This window comes from Chrysemys picta, chromosome 4, assembly GCF_011386835.1.
Source record: "Chrysemys picta bellii isolate R12L10 chromosome 4, ASM1138683v2, whole genome shotgun sequence".
In the NCBI taxonomy this organism is placed as follows: Eukaryota; Metazoa; Chordata; order Testudines; family Emydidae; genus Chrysemys; species Chrysemys picta.
The window spans coordinates 86,747,175-86,766,912 of NC_088794.1; the positions used below are offsets into that span (position 1 = coordinate 86,747,175).

The 19,738-nt window shown below is 45.1% G+C and overlaps 2 protein-coding genes across 11 annotated transcripts in view; both read left to right on the forward strand.

Annotated features, from left to right (window-relative positions):
• TMEM229B (transmembrane protein 229B) overlaps positions 1 to 11,691 on the forward strand; it is a 56,192-nt gene extending 44,501 nt beyond the window's left edge. For 9 of the 10 annotated variants that reach the window (XM_005305907.4, XM_005305906.4, XM_042849335.2 and 6 more), the window contains one exon: positions 9,116 to 11,691. In XM_005305907.4, the coding sequence (XP_005305964.1) occupies positions 9,143 to 9,646 (504 nt within the window). In that variant the 5' untranslated portion in view covers positions 9,116 to 9,142 and the 3' untranslated portion in view covers positions 9,647 to 11,691. Of the gene's footprint in view, positions 1 to 3,087; positions 3,192 to 9,115 lie in introns of all 10 variants that reach the window. The other variant, XM_065592935.1, reaches the window with a different exon arrangement.
• The window catches only part of RAD51B (RAD51 paralog B), a 682,929-nt gene that overhangs the window by 44,491 nt on the left and 618,700 nt on the right, over positions 1 to 19,738 (forward strand). The gene's annotated exons all lie outside the window — the stretch shown is intronic.

The following is a 19,738-nucleotide window of genomic DNA, read 5'->3' on the forward strand; positions in this document are numbered from 1 at the left end:
TAGGAAAATGGTAGCACATGCTGCCCTAGTTTAGCCCTGTTCAGACAAAACATAGAATCATAGAAATGTAGGCCTGGAAGGGTCCTCAATGGGTCATCTAGTCCAGTCCCCGGCAACGAGGCAAGACTAAGTATTATCGAGACCATGAATGACCGGTGTTTGTCCAACCTGTTCTTATAAACCTCCAATAATGGAGATTGCACAATCTCCCTCGGTAATTTGTCCTATTGCTTAACTACCCTGACAGTTAAGAAGATTTTCCTAATGTCTAATCTAAATCTCCCTTGCAGCAATGTAAGCCCATTGCTTCTTGTCCTGTCCTCAGTGGTTAAGGAGAACAATTTATCACCCTCTTTATAACAACCTTTTTCATACTTGAAGACTATTATGTCCCCCCTCAGTCTTCTCTTCTCCAGACTACCCAATTTTCCAATCTTTTCTCATAGGTCATGTTTTCTAGACCTTTAATCATTTTTGTTGCTCTTCTCTGGACTTTCTCCAATTTGTCCACTCTTTCCCAAAGTGTGGTGCTCAGAACTGGACACAATACTCCTGCTGTGGCCTTATCAGTGCTGAGTAGAGCGGAAGAATTACTTCTCCTGTCTTGCTTACGACACTCCTACAACATCAATCCCAGAATGATAGTAACTGTTTTTGCAACAGTTTTACAGTCTTATATTTAGTTTGTGATCCACTGTAATGCCCCGATCCTTTTCTGCAGTGCTCCTTCCTAGGCAGTCATTTCCCATTTTGTATTTGTGCAATTGATCGTTCCTTCCTAAGGCCAGGTCTACACTATAAACGTCCATCGGTATAACTATGTCACTTAAGGGGTGTGACACCCCCCCCCCCCCCGAGTGACAGTTATACCAACCTAACCCTGGTGTAGACAGCGCTATGAGATTCTCCTGTCCACATAATCCACCTCCATGACAGGCAGTAGCTAACTGCGCTGACACAAGAAGCTCTCCCGTTGGCGTAGTAGCATCTTCACTGAAGCACTAATGTAGCGTTTTAAGTGTAGACCTGCCCTAAGTGTAGTACTTGGCATTTGGCCGTATTGAATTTCATCCTATTTATTTTAGACCATTTCTCCAGTTGATCAAGATAATTTTGAATTCTAATCCTGTCTTCCAAAGCCCTTGCAAATCCTCACAACTTGGTGTCATCTGCAGAATTTATAGGTGTACCTACTATGCCGTAATGCAAATCATTTATGAAGATATTGAATAGAACCAGACCCAGGACAGATCCCTGTGAATCATTGATAACTACTCCCTGAGTATGATTTTTCAACCAGTTGTGCACCCACCTTATTGTAGGTTTGTCTAGGCTATATTTCCCTGGTTTGCTTCTGATGTCAAGTGAGACGGTATCAAAAACCTTACTAAAGTTGATCTATATCACAGCTACTGTTTCCTCCCCACTCCTGGACTACAAGGCTTGTAAGGCTTATTATCCTGTCAAAGGCGGTTAGGTTGATTTTACAAGAACAAATCCATGTTGACTATTACTTATTACTTTATTATCTTCTAGCTGCTTACAAATTGATTGTTAGATTATTTGTCCCATTATCTTTCTGGGTACCAAAATTAAGCTGTCTGGTCTATAATTCCCTGGGTTGTCCTTATTCCCCTTTTTATAAATAGGTACTCTATCTGCACTTTTCCAGTCCTCTGGGATCTCTCCCATCCTCCATGAGTTCTCAAAGATAATCACTAATGGCTCGGAGAACTCTTCAGCCAGTTCCTTAAGTATTCTAGGATGTGTTTTGTGAGGCCCTGCCAACTTGACATCTAACTTGTCCAGCCTGGTCTACCCTGAAGCGCTACAGCGGCCTAGTTGCAGGGGTGCAGCTGAGCTGCTGTAGCATTTTAAGGGTAGACATATCCTAAGTAATTGTTAACTTGTTCTTTCTCTATTTTAGCCCGAGATCCTACGCCATTTACACTGACGTTTCCTGTGTTAGTTGTCCGATGACTGCTAACCTTTTTGGTGAAAACTGAAGCAAAAGAACTTAAGAGCTCTGTGTAGCTTGAAAGCCTGTCTCTTTCACCGACAGAAGTTCGTTCAATAAAAGATATTACTTCACCCACCTTGTCTCTCTTATATCCTGGGACCAACAGGGCTATAACACTGCATGAAACAAAAGAAGGCACTTAACACTTTGGCCATTGCTACATTTTCATGCTAAGTTTGAAGGCACCTCTTTCACTTTAAACATTTGAATTGTAAAGTGAATCTCGTGCTGGAGAAAGGTGCCAGTTTCACAGCCTTGAATAATTGAAGTCCTCCGTTTTTTCCAACTCAACTTTCTAGAAAACCATCTCATACTGAGAGCTAACTTTAATAGCAGTAAAAAGCAACAGAGGGTCCTGTGGCACCTTTGAGACTAACAGTCTCAAAGGTGCCACAGGACCCTCTGTTGCTTTTTACAGATTCAGACTAACACGGCTACCCCTCTGATATTTAATAGCAGTGATGACCAATTAGGAAACACAAAAATTATAATTATTTCTTTGTTATAACAATCTATGGCCCACTAACAACCCCCATCCCAAGCTGCCTTTTTTCCTTCTTCTCTCCTCCTACCCCATGAATGGACCACTTCACCTTGAACAGTCCCTTAAAATATGTGTTAACTTCTTATACTAAACAGTCTGTTCTACCTTGTATTTAGCTGTGACAACCTGTGTATCGCTACACTGCAATTAAAAACCCAGGACTGGCCTGTGCTAGCTGACTGGATCACACTAAGGGGCTATTTAATTGCTATGTATATGCTCGGGTTGGAGCCCAGGCTCTAGGACCCTGTGAAATGGCTCAGGATGCAGCCCAAGCCCAAACGTCTACACTGCAATTAAACAGCCCCTTAGCCCAAGCACTGTGAGCCTGAGTCTGCTGGCATGGGCCAGACACAGGTTTTTAATTGCACTGTAGACATACATTCTGAGTACATTTCCCAGACCTGAGGAAGAGCTCTGTGTGGCTTGAAAGCTTCTCTCTCTCACCAACAGAAGTTGGTCCAATAAAATATATTACCTCTCACACCTTGTCTCTAGAACTAATTTATATCAATCTTTGCAGGCAGCTTTCCTAACAAAAAAGTGCCCATATGTGAACAGGATGTGGCTAGACAAATTACTGCAGAGGAATGGGGTTTTATCTGGAAAAGAGGACCAGCAACATCAGTAGGTAGCACAATAAAAGAAAATGTCTTTAAGGTACTATTCCAATGGCACCTCACACTAGTCAGGTTAAAATAGAGAGCGAGAGATTAAATGGTGATAAATGGTGAAGAAATTGTGGTGAAAAAGATGATTTTAATGCATATATGGTGGATAAGACCAGTCATTAGAAAGTATTTGGATGCAGTCTGTAACAAAATACCACAAATTGTTAAATGTTTATTACCAAATGATCCGTTGGTAATCCACTTGGGCTTCTTATTGGAAATGGTCAGGCACAAAGAGAAAAAGAATTAATCTCTCACCTTCTAGCAAATGCTCAGCTATTGGTAACCTTTCATTGAAAAAAGAAAAATAGCCCAACTATGGAGGAATGGTTTAAATAAAAAAGTGGGGGAGGTTGTGGTTTTGGAAAAATTAACACACCAATTATATACCCAGCAAAATAGACAGAGGACAGATAGATACATAAATATTTGGTTATCTTTTATTCAATATTCAGACAAAGTGCATTCACTTGCAAAAACAAAACTACACCTGTCCAGTTTTTTAAATGTTAACATTTGATATTCAACAGACCTAGTATGTCTATGTGTAATCGGAGATTTCACTCCATTTAATAAAATCACTAGGAACAATTTTGGGGTTTTAATGATGTTGACTCTGTAATTTGGCAACACCCTGTTAAATAGGAAGATCTGATGATGACTGTAATCCTGTAGAATATCTCTTTAAACAAAAGCTCACTGTTGTAATGATTATTTGTTTCTGAAATTTATATGGCAAAGATTTATAAACATGTAAGAACTTCCTAAATAAAGTTTTATTTTTTTATTTTTAAAGTGCAGCATGAGCAGTAGCAGAACAAGCTTTGCCTATGCTGCCCTCTGCCAGGGGGACCTGAAGGGACGACCGCCAGGGGTTGGAGAGGAGTGCACTCTCTGTGCCCTATTCACTTTCTGCTGTGAACAATCAGCAATGTGCCATCTGCAGCGCTGTCTTGCTGGGAATTGCACTGATATACTCCACCTCATTTCCCACCGGTGACAGAACAGCTATCAACTCTTAAGAGCTTTTTGATCACTATCACAGTCATTCCATTAGAAATCCTGCCATCACATTCAAGCTTCTCTTTGCCTTTAAGACCCTTCACAAATCTGCTCCTCCCTGCTCATTCGTTCTTGTTTCTTATCACATCTAGCCTCCATTTCATAGATTTTTAGGGCCAGAAAGAATCACTGTGATCAGTTAGTCTGCTTCTTCAACAAATGGCTCCGTGCTTTCTTTCAGGATGCCCCTTGTACATAAAATGCTGTCGTTGAATGAATCTGTAAAGCCACTAATCTCGCCTCCTTCCTATCCCTTCTCTACAGCCACTTCTGCTGTGATATTTACAAGAAATCAGCTAAGCAATGAAGGCTAGGTGGTGTGGTGCTTGGGGCTTAGATGGATTTTATAAACACTTAGATGATTTAGAACCACTGTGTTGTGCAATTGCTAATCTGTGTAACTATGTAATCTTATTATTTCTTGCATCTCCCCCTCACACTTCCTTTCTGTTTGTTACTCACATGTTGCATCTTGTATACAACAGAATGTAAGCACTTCAGGGTAAGCGCTGCAGCTTCCTATACAGTTGCAGAGTGCCTAGCAGGATAGGGTCTGATTTCATTTGGGGCCATTGGGCATTACCAAAATCCAGCAAAAGAGAAATGCAGGCCTTGTTTTGGAATCTTTTAATCCGCAAGGAACCTCAGGGGTTAGGTGTAGAGCTAGTTGGAAATTTTTCAGTGGGTCATTTTCCCATGGGAAAATGCTGATTCACTGCTGTTGAAATGTTCCCTGGGAACATGTGAATTGCCTCAGATCTTCCTCAGAACATAGGCAGGTTTCAAAACTAGCATGGATTCTTGCCATCCTTAGTAGCCTCAGTGGCAGACTGCCCTGGAGTTGGGACGCTTGGGCATCCAGGCCCTATGGCTGCACTGCAAGGCATCTGGGAGCCAGGGCCGAGCTGAGAGCTTCTTGGAAGCCAAAGCTCTGAAGATATTTTGATTAGAAATTTTCTAAATGAAACATTCTGGTTATTTCAAAATGTTTTTTTCAGAATTGCCCTTCTGCAGGAAATTTTGAAGTTGCTACTTATCATTTTGAAAGTGACTTTTTTCTCCAAAAATGTTGGAATTTCTCACAGAAAGGGGCATTCTGACTTTCAAACAACTCTGGTTAGGAATTGAGGGGGTTGTCACTTGAGGCACATGTATAGGGATAATGTCTCCACAGAATTTGCTGGGAGTTATGTACATTGGTGTGGCTAACACTGCTGTCAGTTGATAAGTGCACAGTTACCTGGTTCATTCCCAGCACAGCTGATAATTGTGGGCAGTTGAGTTTTCATTAGTGATTGTCACAAGGCTCAAAAAAGCCCAGTTATGGTCTGTCTGGTGAACTAGTTGCTAGTGCAAAGTATGGCCTGCAGGAGGCCTGTGTTCAGTTTCTGGCCCCAGTCTCCCATTGTGTGGACTAGATGCCTATTTAGAAAAATACGAGAGAAGAGAGAACGTTGACTTGGTCTCGGGTTAGTCCCTGGGATGAATAATTATCTAATAAATATGGAGTGTATCTTATCAGTAAAGAATGGCTTTCCTCTGAGAGCACCACAACACAGCTCTGGGAATGCTGGCTGTGCACTGGAAGGGGTGCAGTTTTAGTCTGGACTGAACACCAGATGCACCTGCACAGCAAAGCTGGCTACCAGAAGGGGGTGCTGCTAGATGGACACATCTACCTGAGTGTTTGGTCACTAGTGGGCAGGCATGCAGCAACAGGACTTGAACAGAAGCAGTTGTGACTTTGAGAGAAGGTGCTTACTGCATCTTTCAATGCTTCTCTTGCTGAGTTTTATTTTGTAAGGCCTCAGAACATTTTGAAAAGACATTTCTGAACTTACTGGAAAGAAAGACCTGAGTATGCAGACAGCATTGGGGCTGCGGGAGTTCTCAACCAACAGAATGCAAACACAGCTCCTGCGGGGGGGGGGAGTTAGAAAGCCTTATAGAAATGACCTAGAAGAACCTCAGCCCTGGACTGTGTCCTCCTGGACTCCCCGACCCCTCTCCTCTCCAGACAGTGATAGCTCCCTGTGCCTTGTCTTCCCTGGATAGGAATAGTTCCTCTGATCCTTCTCATAACTCCTGTCCTCCCTCAGACACTGTTCTGGCCTCCCCCCACCCCATCTCCTACTCCTAACTCTAACTAGCAGGTGTATATATCAGTTTTCTCTTGAAATCATGTGAAAATGGAGGAATGATATGAAAACTCATTGGCCCAGGTCTCTCAGCTGTGCTGAGGAGAAACCAAGTAACAGCACATAGAATAACTGCTGGCAGTTCCCCTGATCACCGTCAGGAACATTAGTGACATGCACTGCACTGAAGCTCTCAGTGGTGATGTTACACCTACACACGTCTCAGGCAACAACCCTATTGCCCTCAAATCCTCAGAGTTTCTTGGTTGATTAAATCATTCTTAAGTTGGGGTCTGAATGGCTCAGAGAATTTTCCAATGACTTTGTAGTCTTTCACTTGTAGGTCAACCAGTTTGATATTGACCCAAAGTCTGCAGCACCTGAAGGCTGGTCAGCGGCCTATGTAAAATGGTATGGCTTTGCAGGTATCCTGCCCTCAGCTCCCTCTGGCTTCTTGCAATAATTCGCTCCCATGCCAGAATACTTAAAGTAAGATCCCCCTAGTTGGTATCATTTATTAATTCTTATTGGCACTTTGTCCACCCAGTTCCAAACCTTGTTCCATGTAAATCAGGAGCCCTACAGCCATGCTTCTTTGGCTTGTGCTGTGATTTAAAGCAGGGGTTTTTCTCCATGACTGAGGAGTCGCACGGCCCCCTGCTGGGGGGCTATACTGTAATTAGAGCCAGTTTCCAGCTCTACTTCACAAAGCACCTCTTCTCTCCTTTGGTTCAGGGGGGCCCACAGCCCTCCTGAGGCTCTGCTTGGCAGACAGGCAGTCTCCTTTCTGAGCTGTCTGCCTTTCCTCCTCCTTTTAGCTTTCTGGGGGCTTCTCTCTAGGTCTGGACTGACTTTTAAGCACATGACCTACCTGTTATGTGGCTACACTAATTTTTCCTACCTAAGGAGGAGGAGGAGGGTTGAATGAGTCATAGGTGAGGCTGGACTCATTACCTCATAAAGGGGCCAGTCGCCCTTTGACAGTGGGTCTCAGTTCATTGACTAGTGGGATAGGTGTGCACTTCATAAAAAACATCATGACAGTGGGCGCTGGTTGGTCATCTTAATGGCTCTCATATAAGAGTGAGTGGGCCATGGGCACTCATCTGTCTTCCTTATGTTCAGTACTACCTTGATCCTTCTCCTTTTTCAGAAACAAATAGCAGATTAACCTCCTCTCCCCACAATAATTTTCCTTCCCTTTATGCCATTTTTAGGTAAATTTCCTCCCTCTGCCCATTATTTGGATGCCTTTTTCTCCTTTGGAAGTCTTCCTTCTCTCCCAAACAAATCCTTCTCTCACTCACCTCCCACCAGTACCTCACCTCCAGTGCAATTTAATACTGTATAGAGAGAGGCATCATGTTACAGAGCAGGGAGGTTTTACGCTCTCTCTCTATGGCATTGTTAAGACCACACCTGACATTCTGCAGTCAGTTCTGGGTATCTTGTACCATAAAGCTGTCCAGTTCAGAGGGCGCCTGAGGAAGGAAGTTAGTTAGAAAGCAGCATCTGAACAAGGGACTGGAGAAACTGATTTGTAAGGATAGATTTTTAAAACAGTAAATTGGTCAGATTCATTTCTGGTGTAACTCTACTCAAGTCAATGGAGTTACACCAGGATGAACTTGGGACAATGTGTATAGCTTGGCTAAGCAGTGATTAAGACATGATAAATCTCTACAGATATTTGAAGGATGGAATAGTAATTGTTTGGGAGGGGGAGGGTTGAACTTGATTAGGGTGATGAAGAAGTTATTCCCTTTTAAAATCTTTTTCTCCACCCTCATGTCTTCTTCTGTAACTTACACTCCAGTATACAGACATAGGGTCCTTATTCCAAACCCCCTCTCAGCATGACTAACTAGATCTCTACCCTCAGCGTTCCTTTTTGTTCTCACCCTTTATGCTTCCAGAAGCCAAATTTGAATGTATTTCAATAGATCTCTTGTGCCTTTTGACTGTAAATCAGGCAATTCTGTATTTTATCAAATGCTTCCCTGAATCCCAGATATCTCATGTCTGCCAGTTCCTTAATGTACAGCAACGGTTCAGTTGAACAGGGGCAGGTGTAACAGCTGAGAACACTTCTCTTTGTTTCTCTCACTAGCCAGTTAAAAGGGCACCCTCAAATCCCTGTTTGCTAAACTGAGATTTCTGGGGGCATGAACCATGGAGGGCACCATAAGGGTCTAAGATTATTTCAATACCTTACTTGCCTCATTTGTCCTATATTGCCTGAGATTCAGCAAAATGGGGGTCAGTGCTACTTCTTTCAGAACTAAAGGACTTCTTCCTCCTGTATTTTTCATAGTATTACTTGTTTCCAGTAAGCTGATTTGTAGTCACACTACCCTTCATCTCCCTCATTACCACTGAGTACCAGCTCGATCCAAGTCCTCCTGGTAGTGCAGTGTGCAGGAAACCTGCACTGGTGCTGTCTGATTGCCAGCCTCTTAATCACCAATCTGTCAGCTTTCACCAGCACTAAGATTAATGCTACGAAGAATGAAACCACCTAAAGTTTTTTGCATCTCTGGTTAATCCCGTCATCAAAAGGGATACATCTCATTTCTCGACTTCTCTCTTGTCGATGTTGTTAATTTACTTGTATTCCTCCCAATGAGATGAGACCCAGTGATGTCCTTATTGATTTTCTGCCTGTCTTTGTTCCTTTCAGAGTTCCGGCTGGGGACTGTGTGGAAGGATGGCTGCTGCGGAACCCCTGACTGCCTTCTCACGGTGGTACCTCTATGCCATTCATGGCTATTTCTGTGAGGTGATGTTTACGGCTGCCTGGGAGTTTGTGGTCAACTTTAACTGGAAGTTCCCAGGTGTCACCAGTGTCTGGGCACTCTTCATCTATGGGACCTCCATCCTCATTGTGGAGAAGATGTACCTGTATCTGAAAGACAAGTGTAACATTTTAGTGCGATGCCTCATTTACACCCTCTGGACATACCTTTGGGAGTTTACCACTGGCTTCATCCTGCGCCAGTTTAACGCCTGCCCTTGGGACTATTCACAGTTTGATTTTGACTTCATGGGCCTCATCACCCTAGAGTATGCCATCCCATGGTTCTGTGCTGCGTTCATCATGGAGCAGCTGGTTATCAGGAACACCTTGCGCTTGCGATTTGATGAAAATGCTGAGCCAGGGGACCCTACTGCCACAATCGCCTTGGCCAACGGCCATGTCAAAACCAATTGAACAATAACCCAATGCCACACTTAGTGAGAGAGCCCAGCCACATCCCAGACTGGTCTCAAAGACTGATACATCCTGTACGATACACAATCCCCTTTATGATGAGGGCATGCATGGGATATAGCAGAATAAAAATGGAACCAATAGATTTTCTATGGATTTTATGTTTTTGGCCACAAGAAGCAGTGTCAGCTACTTGTTGGTTAGGTTGTTTCTGACTTCTAAATTATTATGGGGGAAAAAAAGTCCTGTTAGCTGCATTTTACTGGATGTGGAGAAATGAGAAAAAATGCTACAGTTGAAATGTATACAAAAAACAAACTAGTGGATGGGCATAGACGCCCCGGCTAAATTAGTGATTTGGCTTATTCCATTAGGCAATATTCAGGTGCTTGCTTGCAACCAATACCTCCCATGGGACCTGAGATGCTGCAGGATCAAGGAAAATCCATCTGCTGTTGAGAACGACCCAACAGTGGTGCTCTACTGGGAAGGTAGACAGCGCCCCCTCTTGTGGTCTCCCTGACCTTCCCCTAAGGTTCTTTATTGCACCATAGTATGTTATGGTGCTGGACATCTTGCTGGATTTATATGAAACTTGTACTTTTTGAATTCTCAGTCCTGATGCTCACTCGAGAGTTTTCCCCCCACTCCTTTTTATAAATAAAAGGCCTTTTCTGCCGGGTGAATTCCACCATACCCTGTGCAATCTGAATCACGGCAAAGTGGCCAAAGAGAGAAATAGCTGAAGTCTTCCCCTCACAGTGGAACTCATCACAAGGGCTGCTCCAAGCTCCAGCTCCATTTCCAACCAGGCAAACCCAATGGAGATGTAGACGCCACCTGGGGTTTTCTGCCTTCCTTCCCAGGGATTTCTCTGTCACTAAGGATGCTGATGACTTAATTCTGACTGCAGCCCCTTGCACTGCCTGATGTCAAAGTCCTCATTTGATTAAGGCAGCAACCAGGAATCAGTCGGAGTCCTCTGGGACAGACTATATCGCCTGTGTCTATTTCCTCCTGCACCAGTTGATCTTGTCTCAGCTTGGCCCAGTGTTCTTCTCCGAGTACTGACTTTATTTTCCCTTCCTAAATGCTATTTTAAACTAAGTACAGCAAACCCTCTCCATAAAGCTGATTTGGGGCAGCACAGGATGTGCCTCACTGCCTGATATCAGGGAGTATGTTAAAAAAGAAAGTTTCTAAGGAGCACAATGGGGCTATTCCTCAATTTCTTCCAGATGAGAATGAGGTTGGGTTGTGAGAGGGGCAGCAGGGAGGTGGAAGGGCTGCAAGGTACTGTTGCTCTATTTTAGAGCTATCTCAGCTAGAGATAGTTTCAAGTTTAGCCACTTGGGAACAATCCTGAGGCTGTGGGGGAGGTGGTGGCATGAAAGATGCATTGCTCTGGCAGCCACACATTAATTGTTTGTCCTGAGGACTCTTCTTGGCTGCTGGCATAAGCAACAAGGATGCATTGTACCACATGGCAGTCTTCTCTCACTCAGAGCTTTATGAGGAGGGTGTGCTGTAAATAGGTATATGGGGCCAGATTAATTCCAGGTGTCATTCCACCCAAGTCAGTGGCATTGCACCAGCAATGAATTTGGTTCAAGATGTGAATGCGTGTGTGATTGTTGTGTTGGGAATGGCTGGATTATTACCATGTTGGTCCATGACTGTTCTCTCTAGCCAGCACTCAGCCCGTAAATCTGCCCATTGGTCTGTGGAATTCCATTCCAGAGGGAAAAGAAACTCTGTTGCTATCAATGGAATTGTTTGTTGGTAACGCTGCTGCTTCTGAATAAGAATCAACACACAGTGTTAATTTTTTTCTGTACTGCACAAAATGCAATTGTTTTATTCCTCCCTGTGCCCCATTTCACATGACAACCTTTGCCGGCAACGGACATGTGAAAGCAGTGGCAGCAAGGAGTTAATGAGCTCTGTCCTGTGGTATGCAATGCCTCCTGAAATACCCAGAACATAGAGAGAGGTATTAATATTCCCTTTTTGTAGTTCATTAAATTAAACCAACAAACAGAGAACAGAAACGTGTTTTCCATGCTATGATGCCAGTACCATGAAATCAAAGAAATAATAGGTTCAGTTTATCAGCCAGGTAAATGATGGTTTCAAATATTTAGATCTTAGCAAAATAATCACTTTGGGTGTACAAATGCTATGGATGGGTAATCTGCACATGGGGGCAATTCATAAGCAGTAGAGTCAGATATTAGGGGGTGAGTGAGGGAGAGGAGGTGCAGACAGGAACTGGGACATGCCTATCCATTGTGGCAGTTGCATTCATGAAGAGAATGTGTGAGGGTGACTAACCTCAGGCCTTGGCTACACTTACCGGCAAGTTCGACGGCTGGAAATCGAACTTCTGGGTTCGACTTATCGCGTCTAGTCTGGACGCGATAAGTCGAACCCGGAAGTGCTCGCCGTCGACTGCGGTACTCCAGCTCGCCGAGAGGAGTACCGCGGAGTCGACGGGGGAGCCTGCCTGCCGAGTGTGGACCAAGGTAAGTTTCAACTAATTCGAAATAAGGTACTTCGAACTTCAGCTACGTTATTCACGTAGCTGAAGTTGCGTACCTTAGTTCGAATTAGGGGGGGTAGTGTAGACCAAGCCTCAGTGTCTAAATCCTAGGACCTTCTAGCTGCCCAGTTTAACTCGGCTGTAGCACTGCCTTCTGTGCAGCATGCAACGTTTGCGTCAGGTCATGCCCTCACTTTGGAGCAGGTTGCACTGGAACCCTGCCATTGCAGAAACATTAAGAAGGTTTAAGTGGCTTAGTGAATTGGCAGCACAACCAATGACCCCACAGTTATGACTCCGGGGTGGGGGCAGCTATCCACGGTGGTGACCAGCACCTCAATCATGTGTTCTTTGGCTTTAGAAACTCCCCAAGTGCGACTGTTCTTGCACAGCTGCATAACAATCAATGGCTCACTTAAGGAATGGTCCCTGAGTGGCCTTTGACATGTGGCTATATCATGCAAATCAGACTCAGTTGCCCCCGAGTTACCATTGTGGCACCTATTCAAGCTTCTTGTTCACCAATGACTGACAAATACCGCTCAGCTCTTGCACCCTCACGGGGCTCTAATTTACCCACAAAAGTGCACTTTACTTGCAGTTTGCACACCAGGAACTGAATTGGACCCAGTACATTATTAAATCACTGTGTAGCATCCACTGGATCACTCTCCTACTATTACTGGGTACCCTGGCACCTTCCAACAAAGACACCATTGGCCAGATTTCCAAAAGTGCTGAGTGCTCTCCAGTTCCTGTTTTCAATGGCACCTGCTAGGTGCTGAGTACTTCTGAAAAACTGGCTCTGTATCTGCTGCTACACCATGCAGGACTCATTTCTCTTTCTGAAGAGCAACGGTGGCTGCAGTCAGAGATTTAATCTCCCCTTCAATACAAGTGAATACTACCAATAACATTTTACAACAAGGGTGCCCAAACTACATGACAGCAAGGCCCACATTAGCAGCTCCTCAGGAGCCTGGGAGCTATACCTAATGTGCAGAGACATTTACATACAAAATTTATCACACACCCCCAACCCCACACAAAAAGGCCTAATATTTGCTTGTACATGTATCTTCAATAGATTAAAATTGCCTGTTTGAGTTCACCAGCAATAAAAACTTGTGATTTATCAGTTTTGTCCTCACTCTGCAGCTTTTGGGAGAGGGTGGCCCAGAGCTGCATATTTGGATACGATGGGCCACATTTAGCCCTTGGGCTTCACTCTGGATACCTCTATCTTATATTTCAAGAGAACCTTTCATCCCAAAGGTTCCCCAAGCACGTCACAAAATATATACACTGGTGCCTTGTGCATGAGAGCTGGCTCTAGCACCAGCGTGGTCATCGTTCCTGCTTCGAAGAACTGGCCAGTGCAGAACGGTTGATATTAAAGCAAAGTTAGCTAAACTGTTTAATTTCAGCATTATGAGCTAGATGCAGGGATACTAATGTACCAGGTTCTGGAAAGTCTTCCCACTGCTTCTGATCTAAGTCTGTTTTGCAATTGAAATCCTCCTTTCATAGAGATAATCCTGTCACGGCTTTGCTTGAACTACAAATAGTTGTTTAAAAATAAAAGTAAGTGAAGAAAAACAAAGCTTGAACAGGTTTGGAATTAGCAAGCAGGTAACCCGAGACCTCCTGGGTGCAGCAGCATTGATTGTCAGTAACCAATTTACCAAAACCTGCACGAAGGGAAAAGGGATCTCATATTTAATTTGAACTTCTACCCTTTCTGCATTATGAATATAGTACACAAGTCACTTGTAAGATGAGACTTTCAGATGAGTTTAAACAAAATGTCCTTTTGTTTTAGCCTGGCCTGACTTTTCTGAATTGATGCAACATACCATGCAAGAGGTAAGTTTACAGACCAGTGCTCTCTCTGCTTCCAGTTCCTCCTGGCTTCTAACCAGGATCCTCTACTAACGAACAAAATGCTTCTTTTCCCCTTTCCTGTACAATAGAAGGATCCCATTACAATCCCTGCTTTTGCTTCATATCTGATATATTAAAACAGAAAGCGTCACTGCTTTTATGGAGTTCCTTCCAAGTCAACTGCTGGTCCTACAATGCAACACCTCCATCCAATTGCTTCAGCATCCACCCATCACGGAGCTGTGGAGAACTAAGAGCCTAGTTCAAGTTTTAGCAAATAGTAATTACATTTCTGTCTCTTACTACCCCAAAATGTGCTTTTCATGATCTGGAGCCATTGAGAAGGGGCTTTCCACAATCTTTGTGTAACCCACACTTGCAGCGTGTGCCATTCTAACACTGTCTAGAGCAGGGGTGGGCAAACTACAGCCCAGAGGCCACATCCAGCCCGTCAAACATTTTAATCCGGCCCTCGAGCTCCCACCGGGGAGCAGGGTCCGGGGCTTGCCCCGCTCTGGCACTCCAGTTGGGGAGCGGGGTCGGGGGCTTGCCCCACTTCGTGCATTCCGTGGCTCTGCATGGCTCCCGGAAGAAGAAGCATGTCCCCGCTTCGGCTACTACACATAGGGGTAGCCAAGGGGCTCTGCATGCTGCCCCCGCCCCAAGAGCCGCTCCCATTGGCCAGGAACCATGACCAACGGGAGCTGCAGGGGCAGCGCCTGCGGATGGGGTAGTGTGCAGAGCTGCTTGGCTGCGCCTCCGTATAGGAGCTAGAGGGGTGACATGCCACTGCTTCTGGGAGCTGATTGAGGTAAGCGCCGCCCAGAGCCTGCACCCCTGACCCCCTCCCATGCCCCAACCCCAGCCACAGCCCTGACCTCCCTCCTGCCCTCCAAACCCCTGGATCCCACCCTGGAGCACCATCCTGCACCCCAAACCCTGATTCCCAGACCCACCCCAGAGCCCACACCCCCAGCCAGAGCCCTCCCACCCCTGCACCCCAACCCCCTGCCCCAGCCCAGAACCCCCTCCTGCACACTGAACTCCTCATTTCTGGACCCAACGCAGAGCCCACACACCCCAGCCGGAGCCCTTACCCTCTCCCACACCCCAATCCCCAATTTCATGAGCATTCATGGCCCACCATACAATTTCTATACCCAGATGTGGTCCTTGGGCCAAAATGTTTGCCCACCCCTGGTCTAGAGGGTGGGCCAGGCACAGAGGTTGATAGTTCCCTCTTAGCTCAGCCAGTAGAGATTCATGCTTTCTGATCCAGTACTCACTGCTTCAACCCCCACTGTCAGTAACCCACGCAGGGGCATCATGTTATGTGCACATCAATGGGATTAGCTTCCCTCATCTCTAAGATACCTAGGGCTCAATTCACCCAGAGTCTGCCCTGCTGGCACTGAGTCCCTTAAGGCTATCCAGCTGGAGAGGGATTACAGTGGCACAAGATGCCCTCGGTCCCTGTTCTGCCAGGGGCCCACAGTCAGCTAGCACAGCCCCCAAAGTAGGCAATGCTGCCTTGGAAGGGCCAAAGCTAGGGCAGTTGGGGATGCATGGATTAGTTACTGACCTGTGGAGCTCTTCCCGCAAATGGAAAGCGGTCCTTCTCTGGTGGAATGCCCAATGAATATGGCAATGCAAATGCTACCTGTCCTTCCCCAGGGGCAAAGCCCTCCTAAAATGTCTCAAGGGAGGAGGGGATCCTCACATCTGTTAAGTCTCCCATTTCCCTGGGAGACTCCTAGTTCTATGAGTTCCCCAATGAGTGTCTAAATCACCCAGGGAAACAAGGAGGCTTAAATAGGAAGTGGGGGTGAAATGCTCCATTCTCAAACCTTCATCTTTATGGTTTCAGCTAGCTTGCTCTGGTTTATGGACGGAGCAACTTAGCTGAGACCTTAAGGACCAGAGGTGCGGGGTTAGAGTGACTCACCCTGACCTCGTGTCAGACCTCGGAGCTGTTCATTTCCTGTGTGAAACAGGGAAGGGGCCTTCACAGGGTGAGCTGGGGCTGTAGTGAGATGAACAGCAGGAATAGAGCCAGCAGTGATTGCAGAGCAGGGGCTGGAGATGGTATCTATGATCCCACCTGTCAGAGGAGCTGGACAAGTGAGTCTGAAACAGTCCCATAGTGAGGGAGTCTCCCATTGAAGGAACTCGGCTCCTCCTGCTTGGGGTTTGTTTGGAGTCTAACATTATTAAAAGCATTCATGTGGCATTTTTCTTGGTTTGGCTGAAGGAGGACAGTTCTCATCCCCTCACCATGGTGACTGGGCTCCTCGCTCTCCCTCCATTAGTGGCTGTTGGCATTTCTGATATGAGACACTCCATCAGACTGTCAGCCAATACTATTTTTAAACAATAAATCCAAATGTTTGACTTCAGTTTTTATTTATGCTTCAGTTTCGTTAGGACTTAAAGGCACCTAAATATCTAGTAAAGTTATTTATTTTTACAGATTCATAGATTCTAGGACTGGAAGGGACCTCGAGAGATCGAGTCCAATCCCCTGCCCACATGGCAGGACCAAATACTGTCTAGACCATCCCTGATAGACATTTATCTAACCTACTTTTAAATATCTCCAGAGATGGAGATTCCACAACCTCCCTAGGCAATTTATTCCAGTGTTTAACCACCCTGACAGTTAGGAACTTTTTTCTAATGCGTAAAGGCTTATAGCATGCCTATCATGGTTGGGGGGTGAGCAACTGTTACTGCATGAGGGAGCAGGAGTGGAAAATAAAACTTGTTCATTAAAAAGACTTATGCAAATGAGTCCCATGCATATTAAACATGCAAACTGAAACATTGCATTATTTGCATAAAACCTGCAGATTTCTGGGTCATCGGATTTACCAAACACAGGGGTATACTTTACACCCACTTCCCCAATGAGGGAAGTGGAACTAATCCCTGGAACAGAATGTTCCCCTCTTACCATTACCAACTGGGATGGACTCTCTTTTCCATAATGACTACCCCATTCCCAACATAGCCACCATAATTTGGAATAGACTTTCCCTGGTGTTTTGTTTAGAGTAATAATAATACTTAGCCTTTTTGTAGCATCTTCCATTCAAGGGATCTCAGAGTGCTTCACACACTTTAAACCTCATGTCAGCCCTATGATATAGGTCAGTATTATCCCCATTTAACGGGGAATGAAACTCAGGCATAGAGAGAATTGCTCATGCGTGGGATCAGGGACCCTCCAAGCCTCCTAAAGATCTTTTCAGCATTGAAAAAGTGGGCTTATCTCTCTGCCCATCTCCAAGAGATTCTAGATTTGGAGAGCAGACAAATTCCATCCCGTGAAAATCCTGGGATGAGGGAGAAAGGCCACTGGCTTTGGACACCTGGAGCTGAGCTGGAAGCAATTTGCCTCTTATCACTCAGCTTTTACCCCTGAAGACTAAGGTAAGGCTGGGTGAGGGCTATTCAAGATATTGCCAATTGTTTTTCATTTATCCAGTACTGCTTATTGGGTAAAATTCTGAAGTCCTCACTCAGGGTCAGATCCTCCATTGACTTCTGTAAAATTATGCTGATTATGGTTATCTGGCCCTCAGAATTCAATGGGGACTTTGCTTGAATAAGGGCAGGGTGAGAACTTCATGTGGTCATTATAATTAAATGTTTCTAAAGAGCCCACCACTGTAATCATAGAATATTAGGGTTGGAAGAGACCTCAGGAGGTCATCTAGTCCAATCCCCTGCTCAAAGAAGGATCAACCCCAACTAAATTACCCCAGCCAGGCCATAAAAACCTTTAAGGATGGAGATTCCACCACCTCCCTAGGTAACCTATCCAGTGCTTCTCCACCCTCCTAGTGAAATAGTATCCAACCTAGACCTCCCCACTCTGCAACTTGAGACCATTGCTTCTTGTTCTGTCATCTGCCACCACTGAGAACAGCCTAGCTCCATCCTCTTTGGAAACCCCCCTTCAGGTAGTTGAAGGCTGCTATCAAATCCCCCCTCACTCTTCTCTTCTGCAGACTAAATAACTCCAGTTCCCTCAGCCTCTCCCCATAAGTCATGTGCCCCAGCACCCTAATCATTCTTGTTGCCCTCGGCTGGATTCTCTCCAATTTGTCCACATCCCTTCTGTAGTGGGGGACCAAAACTGGACACAATACTCCAGCTGTGGCCTCACCTGGACCTTCCCTGCATTTAAATGCCTTGGGCCCCTGCTGAACGTTGATTAAACTCTTAACCAGTGTACATTTAAACTTCTTAATCCAGTCCAATCTTGCCCATAGAAAGACATTTGTCTCTTGATACCAACAATGGTACAATTAGTAGCTGTTCTTGACAGTTCACTTTTACTGGCATTTCCCTAGTATTCCTATCCGCTGTGTGGTATAGTTTGTTTTCTGAACCACAATACTGCATTGTAGCTTACATATTCTGAATTAGCTTTTGTTATATTTTCCTAATAATGTTTGATTGCAGTCCTATTAACTATTTCTATTTATCTTTATATTATGACCCCAGTCGTGATCAGGGACACGTTGTGCTAGGCGAATGAGCACTGAAAGCTCCCTAGAAGTGAGGGGGCCACCGGTGCCCGAAGCCCCACCCCACCTGTTCCCCAAAACCCTGCCCTTGCCGCACCTCTTCCCATGAGGCCCTGCCTCCCGCTTTCTCCTCTCTGACTCCTACACCCCATCGCTTGCCTTTAAGGCAGGTAAAAAGTGGGAGGGTATAGCCTTCCCACTTTCAAAAGTTCTGGGGCCATGTCCCTCTGCCTCCCAAGCCCCCATCCCATTCTGGCACCCTTGGCTAGGCACAGTACTGATACATAGAAAGACACAGTTGTTGCCCCAAAGATTGTACAGTCTAGTGTTTATGCCATTTCATTACCAGGTAGAGTTGTACATACTATGTGGCTAGCTTCAATCCAGGGTATGCCAATGTAATCCCAGGAAAAAAGTCTGCTGCAGGGAGATTGTGGCAGTGTGAAGACAGCTAGGGTACAAGAAGCACAAAACAGCTGGGATTTAGTGTACTATGTAGGGCAGATAGCACTTATAAAACCTGGGGCTCAGAACATTTTGATGTCTACATGTTGAGTTACTGCTTGACAAGCCAGGGTGTGAATCTACAACACACCAGCTTGCCACACACCAACTCACCATGTGAACATTGCTACTGTGCAATGAAAGTCCCAGAGTGCAGCTAGTTGCTGTGCTGTAAATTTGCCATGTAGAAAAGAGACAAGTTCTTGCTGCACGAGTGGAAGGAAGAGCTTTGTCTCCTATACTAAGTGTCTCCATGAGGTTTTTGTTGTTTTATGAAGGAGCTCTGGATGTCCACCTTCATGGTGACCTTCCCTGCATTTAAATGGGTGCTTTCCACTTTTGTCCAATGTAATGTTGCATATACCTTTCTTGTTTCTCTGCAAAGCCTCCTTACTCTAATTCCTGGGCCTGCTTTGGAGCTTGTACTGTACATTTCTGGTTCCGATACTGTGTTAGACATGCTAGGCTCCTGGAACAGCATCAGCCTGTGTAGTTATCAAAGTTTACAACTGAAAACAGACAAACTCTGCATCAGAAAAGGGCTACACTGGCAGCAAGCTGAACAAAATTTGTTGGTAGGCAAAACTGGCAAGCAAAGGGGACAGCCAGTTTATAGCAGAGTGGTGT